Genomic DNA, 6,560 nt, shown 5'->3' with positions numbered 1-6,560 from the left:
TGCCGGCCGGCCGGCCGGTGCCTCCCGTCGAGTGTTGTTCTGTGACTGCCGCCATCGGATGTCCGCGGCCGTGCGCGCGAGAGTGGCCGGCAATGGTGAACTGCCGTCTGCCGATGCTGCGCCAGCGAGCAGCCGACTCGTCACGCTCACGCCCGATGTTTCGCCTGGCCTAGTTAGTTACGTGTAGCAGACAGAGTAGGAATGGGATGGAGCGAATTGGGGGCCTGGGACTCAGGGCCGGGCTTTCAGTGACACAAGAGGTGCGTGGAGGAAAGAGGTATTGAGCTCGAACAGTTTCTTCCTAAAGCTGGGTAAGGAGCCTGATTCTTGGACGACCTATCAGACCCCACATTTCCACGTGATACATGCCTGTGTACCACATCTATAAATGGCAATCACAGAATTGTTGCATCCATCAGAAGTGCCGGCCGCTCGCACCAGTTAGCCACTACTACTTGTTTCATTCTCCCTATTATTCTCACACGCACGTAAACGCATGGCGCCGCCAACGCAAATCTGTCACATGAACAATGGCGACTCTCTAAACGGCGTCGCCATCCGGGTCGTGACGAAGGAAACGGCGGCACCGCCAGCACACAGCGCCAGCCTCCTCGACACCGACGAGTTCCGGCGTCACGGGCACCAGGTGATCGACTTCATCGCCGACTACTATGCTGGCATGGGAAGCTACCCCGTGCGCCCCAGCGTCACCCCTGGATTCCTGCGGGACAAGCTCCCAGCGGAGGCGCCGCGGCGCCCCGACAACGGGTTCGCCGCGGCACTGCGTGACGTGCGCGACCACATCCTCCCTGGTCTGACGCACTGGCAGAGCCCGCGCCACTTCGCGCACTTCCCGGCGTCGAGCAGCACGGCGGGGGCCCTCGGCGAGGCCCTCGCCGCCGGCATCAACGTCGTTCCCTTCACCTGGACCGCGTCCCCGGCCGCCACGGAGCTCGAGATGGTCGTCATGGACTGGCTCGGCAAGGCTCTACACCTGCCGGAGAGCCTTCTGTTCCCCGGCGGCGGCGGCGGGACGCTGCTGGGGACCTCGTGCGAGGCCATCCTCTGCGTGCTCGTCGCCGCCCGGGAGCGGAAGCTTGCTGAGATCGGCAGCAGGAGGATTGGTGACCTCGTCGTCTACTGCTCTGACCAGACCCACTTCGCGCTACGCAAGGCGGCGCGCATCGCCGGTATCCACCGGGACAACTGCCGTGAGATCCCCACGTGTCGAGACCACATGTTCGCGCTCTCGCCGGCGGACCTGCGCACCGCCATGGACGCTGACGTGGACGCCGGGCTGGTCCCGCTGTTCCTCTGCGCCACGATCGGCACCACCCAGACGGCCGCCGTGGACCCCGTCAGGGAGCTATGCGACGTTGCGGCGGCGCACGGGGCGTGGACACACATCGACGCGGCGTACGCCGGGTCGGCGCTCGTCTGCCCGGAGTTCCGCCATGTCATGGATGGTGCCGAGGCGGTGGACTCGTTCAGCATGAATGCCCACAAGTGGCTGCTGGCCAACACAGACTGCTGCGCGCTGTGGGTGCGACGGCCGGCGCTGCTCGTCGCCGGGCTCGGAACGGAGCAGGAGTACATCCTCAAAGACAGCGCCGAAGATGGGCACGACGTCGTGGACTATAAGGACTGGTCCGTGACGCTGACGCGCCGGTTCCGGGCGCTCAAGCTCTGGCTGGTGCTCCGGTGCTACGGCGTCGAGGGCCTCCGCGACCACGTCCGCGCCCACGTCCGGATGGCCGCAGAGTTCGAGAGGATGGTGAGCTCTGACGAGCGGTTCGAGGTGGTGGTGACCCGGCAGTTTTCCTTGGTGTGCTTCCGGCTCCGCTCGCCGGAGAAGCTCGGCGGGGAGAAGGCGGCGAACGAGATCAACAGGAGGCTCCTGCAGGAGGTGAACGTGACCAGCTCGGGGCCATACATGAGCTCCGCGAAGGTGGGTGGCATCTACATGCTCAGGTGCGCCATCGGGAGCACGCTGACGGAGGAGCGCCACGTCACTGAGGCGTGGAAAGTCGTGCAGGATCGAGGTGCTGAGCTGCTTCGTAAAATGGAGATTTCAAGCAGCGTGCTCGCTTAAAACAAGAACGCCTCGTCTAATAAGGACATCGGAACAAAGATGGACCATGCTAAGGTCACTAGTGTTATTCCGTGCGCATGCATGTGCTAGAAATATGTCCATGTTCCTTACATTTGGACCTCACGACTTCTCCAACTTTTCATACCCAAGTCAGTTGCATTTTGTGTAACCGTGTGACTTACTGAGGCTGCTGCAAATGATATCTACATTCTCCCTCTGGTTTTTTACGTGTCACATTAGTTTTGCCTTAAGTCAAACATATCCAACTTTGACTAAGTTTATGGAAAAATACAACAACAACTATATATACTACCAAACATATGCACTATCAAAATATATTCCATTGTGGATTCAAAGAAAAGTTTTGGTATTGTAGATATTGTTGGATTTTTCTATAAACTTTGTCAAAGTGGCACAAGTTTGATTTATGACAAACCTAATGAGACATGTAAATATATATATCATTTTTTCTCAATTACTGATTGTTGTAGTATTAGAGCAAAATTAATGGTTCACACACATTACACGGGAAATCAGGCATGAAAACCGTACAACTTGTCGGTACTCCGAACATCTCCACAAGCAGAAAGACAGTGAAAGAGCTACGAAATCGATGGCAACTACAGCAATGAACAACTCTCAACAAATAGAAAGCTATCAATGATTCCCTATGTAGGTCATCGTTTCCCAGCATGCATGCTGGTACCTCATACTCCCGAAGAAATTAAGAACCACAAGTGATGACCTGAACTGATGGCAAAGATACCTAAAACGACTTATCATCAACAACAAAGAAAATAAAGTTCGGAAGGTATCATCAAGGAAATGATTATACTAAGCAGCTTATATGAGAACAACGTTATGACATAGGATATCTATCTCATGCAGTTTTATTTGAAAAATATGTAATGTGATAGGCTAGAAGAAGATATCTTCAAATTGCTTCGTCGAAGTTAACTTTCTATATCTAACTATCAGCTTTGGCTTTTAGGTTCCACTAGTTAGTGTGAGTCACCTTATGAAAGATGGTCTGCAAATATACATGCATGGTAGCTGTAACACTAATAGATATTATAATTTTGAAGTTCCTGCATGGATAAATTTCATTTGCATGTTTTCTCTAACATGGGAACTATCCACAGTATCCTCAAAAAAAAAAACGAAGTATCCATGAGAGGAATGCACAAATCACAACATCTTCCATTACGGGAAATCCTTCGTGAATAAATCTACCAAAAACTTTGTTTGGTTAATCCCCTCCCCAAGGCGATTATGGGGGACTTGTAGGATATTTAGGATCTGTTTGGATGGACTAAAACAAAACTTTAGCCCTGCATAAAGTTTAGACGTCTAGTTGGAGGCAGAACTTAGTTGGAGGCAGAACTAATTTTCAGGTAAAAGTCCTTTCCATCCACTAGACAATACACCAGCATGGGTCAACTATGGCCACGTGAAAGGTAGGGGCTGTCTCCTCCATTCCTTTTCGGGCCTAATTAGCATCGTAGATTTCTTTTTGAAGTAGTTGCTCTCCCCTTTCTCTCTCTCTCAATGGGACACCTCAGCTCTCTCTATGTGTATATATATGCAAACACTCGGAGTTATCGGTACCATAGATCCAGCATCTAACTGAAGTGTTGGAGCCATGGAAAACACTGCCCCTTTCCCTGGCAAGAAAACTCATATTTCTAATGGTGCTCCAGATGAGGAGGACCAGGTCTGCTTGCAGGCGCAAGAACTCATGTTCGCATACAACAACTCCCTGGTCCTCAGGGCGGCCATCCAGCTCGGCCTCCTCGACGCGCTCTGCGCGGCTCCCACCGCTCTGACCGCCGGCGAGCTCGCCGAGCAAATCAAGGCCGCGGACAAGGCCGAGGCCACCGCCTCGGTGGACAGGATCCTTGTCTACCTCGCGTGCTTCAACGTGGTGAGGTGTTCCACTGAGATGACCGGCCTCGGCGGAGCAGTTCGACGTCGGTACACGCCGGCGCCGTTGTGCCGGTGGCTCACCAAGAACGACGGCAAGGGGTCGCTGGGCCCTTTCGCCGTGTTCCTCGGCGACCCGGACCATGTGTTGCCCTGGCATCACATAGCCGACACGGTGGTTTCCGGTGACCCGTCGTCGCCGTTCGAAAGGACCCAAGGGATGCCTTTCTTCGACTACTTGGGGAAGAACCAGCGGCTGGGCACGATGTTCGACCACGCCATGGCTGAGCACTCGGTGATACTGGTCACCAAGATGGTCGAGTATTTCAGAGGATTCGATGATGTTCGGCAGCTTGTTGATGTTGGCGGTGGCACGGGCAATACCCTGGAGATGATCACTTCCCGGTACAAGCATATCAAGGGCATCAACTTCGATCTTCCTCATGTTATATCTCAGGCTCCGTCTCTTCCAGGTATGTGCCTGAGCCTGACACTTATGTTAACTTGCTGATTACAAATAGTACTAGGTATGTTACCGTCCTAACGTTTTTGCGTTACAGGTGTGGAACATGTTGCCGGAAATATGTATGAGAGCGTACCCTTTGGAGATGCAGTTCTTTTGCAGGTCTGTCAATCATAAAAGCAGGAAAAAAAACTAAGAAGAAAACCAAGGAACTCTGTCGTTAATTTGGCAGTAAATACTAAACAAAAAAAATAGCTACTGCCTCTTTTGATTGGCCTAGAGCCCAAGAATCTGAAGTTGCAGCTTTCTAAACTAATAACACAGTTTAATCATAACCCATAATTGTAGTGAATAATTGACAGATTTTAACTTATAGTTTTCTAGAAAAGTACAGACGCACTTAATAAACAACGTATATCCCATCGGGCCCCCAAATGTTTGTAATGTTGCGATTGTCTTTTTTAAGAAAAAATGGAAGTAAAAGCAACATTACTAATTAATATATGCATGTGCAGTGGATCCTCCTTATGCAGACCGATGAACAATGTCTCAAGATCCTGAAGAACTGCTACAAAGCACTCCCGGAAGGCGGGAAGGTGATCGTTATAGACGGCCTCCTTCCTGAAACTCCAGACGCGAAATCTCCAGCTGCAAGGGATGCGTTCACCTTGGATATGTGTATGTTTGTCCTGTTCAAGGGAAAGGAGAGGACGGAAAGGGAGTTCACCAAGCTTGCTAGGGAGTCTGGCTTCACTGGTGCGGTCCGGACAACCTACATATTCTTGAACTTTTATGCGATCGAGTTCACCAAGTAGAAAGTCCAACATGCCATTGCCAGCATGGTATTGAATAAAGAGCTGATGGCTCGCGTGCGTGCGTCAGCATGATCTGTTTGTATGCCCATTTGTGTCTGTCATTATGGTGATTCGATCTATGAACAATGAAACAAAAGCTCACCACGTGTCACTACTAGAGAACTAGCTCATATTAACACATCACTACCGGTTTCACTAGGAATCGATAGTGATGTGTTATCACTAAAGGTGAAAAAGAAAATCACTCCCAATATTTGGAAATAATTAACTGGCAGTCCATCAGTGCTTACCGCGAGAGCCTCCCAATTTGTGAAATCCTACCCACATAATGAACAAACTACTGCTTTAAAAAAGGAAAGGTCAATGGGGAAGAAGAAGGTGTGGCTCCGGAGGCGCTTCGGTGCCGTTAGGGTTCGGGTTTGGTGTTTGGGGGTTGCTTACGGGCGGTCAGGCGCGGCGGTTATGGCGTCACCGACTAGGGCGGTGGGGGATAACCGGTGGGCGGAGCTGGGTCGGGGACAGCAAGGTAACATTCCTAGCTTTGCTAGGTGAGCGCGCGGCGCATCCGGCGGTGAAAGCCGCCGGAGACGGTGCTGGAGGGTGGGGCGGTGTAGCTTGCTTGAGAGGAAGATGATGACATGGGCATAGATGCTCGGCGGAGAGGAAGAAGATGAGGATGGGGCACAGGGGACACTAGGCTAAAAAAGTTTTGTAGTGGCGGCTAAATCCAGTTTAAGCTATTAGCAGAAATCACCATTTACGCTGGCGGGTGTCCATCCGCCAACACAGATACGCCCTGTGCTGGTAGCCCACCAGTAAAGATATTTTGGAAACAAAAAAATCTAGCTGCAGCCGCTCGTGCGGCCGCATCCGTACATGGCCGTGCCGCAGCACGTGTCGCCTCACGCTGCTAGCCCGTGAGCTGCCATGCTCACGCCGTCCTAGAAAGTCCATATCCTCCATCCCTGTGCTATGGTTGACTCCGGCTGCATCGTCATCCCGCAGTTTCTGGCAAGCTGTCCTGTTCGGGACTACTCCCCAGACCCATGAGTAGGCCTTGGACGGCCCACTAAGGGACGTACTCGGACGTGATCAGAACAAGGATAGGCATATCCTACTCGGACTAGTCTTGTATGTTTATGGAAAACTACTCAGACGCTACCGAGTAGAACTCTATAATAGTACCCAACTAGGACTCAGACTTGTAACCCTGCCCTCCCGGGTATATAAGGCCGGGCAGGGACCCCCCTCAAGACAGATCCCTCAG

The 6,560-nt window shown here is 52.1% G+C and overlaps 2 protein-coding genes across 2 annotated transcripts; both read left to right on the top strand.

The window, feature by feature from the left end:
• The first annotated feature begins 302 nt into the window (after window positions 1–302).
• LOC117834741 (tyrosine decarboxylase) lies at window positions 303–2,306 on the top strand. Its single transcript, XM_034714268.2, has one exon. The coding sequence runs from the start codon at window positions 497–499 to the stop codon at window positions 2,090–2,092; it is 1,596 nt and encodes a 531-aa protein (XP_034570159.1). The 5' UTR covers window positions 303–496; the 3' UTR covers window positions 2,093–2,306.
• A 1,380-nt stretch (window positions 2,307–3,686) lies between these two features.
• LOC117833631 (3-aminomethylindole N-methyltransferase) lies at window positions 3,687–5,434 on the top strand. The gene is made up of 3 exons (XM_034713202.2): window positions 3,687–4,488; window positions 4,576–4,640; window positions 4,994–5,434. Exons 1-3 carry the CDS (start codon window positions 3,735–3,737, stop codon window positions 5,291–5,293), a joined length of 1,119 nt encoding a protein of 372 aa, XP_034569093.1. The 5' UTR covers window positions 3,687–3,734; the 3' UTR covers window positions 5,294–5,434.
• The last annotated feature ends 1,126 nt before the right edge of the window (window positions 5,435–6,560 follow it).

This window comes from Setaria viridis, chromosome 8 (genome assembly GCF_005286985.2).
Source record: "Setaria viridis chromosome 8, Setaria_viridis_v4.0, whole genome shotgun sequence".
NCBI classification, from domain to species: Eukaryota; Viridiplantae; Streptophyta; class Magnoliopsida; order Poales; family Poaceae; genus Setaria; species Setaria viridis.
This window is presented reverse-complemented; position numbering and strand designations above follow the sequence as displayed.

Coding starts and splice junctions, on each gene's coding strand:
- LOC117833631 (XM_034713202.2), top strand. CDS start 3,735: ATGGAAAACACTGCCCCTTTCCCTGGCAAGAAAACTCATATTTCTAAT. Junction 4,489..4,575: donor TCAGGCTCCGTCTCTTCCAG/GTATGTGCCTGA, acceptor TTTGCGTTACAG/GTGTGGAACATGTTGCCGGA. Junction 4,641..4,993: donor GAGATGCAGTTCTTTTGCAG/GTCTGTCAATCA, acceptor ATGCATGTGCAG/TGGATCCTCCTTATGCAGAC.
- LOC117834741 (XM_034714268.2), top strand. CDS start 497: ATGGCGCCGCCAACGCAAATCTGTCACATGAACAATGGCGACTCTCTA.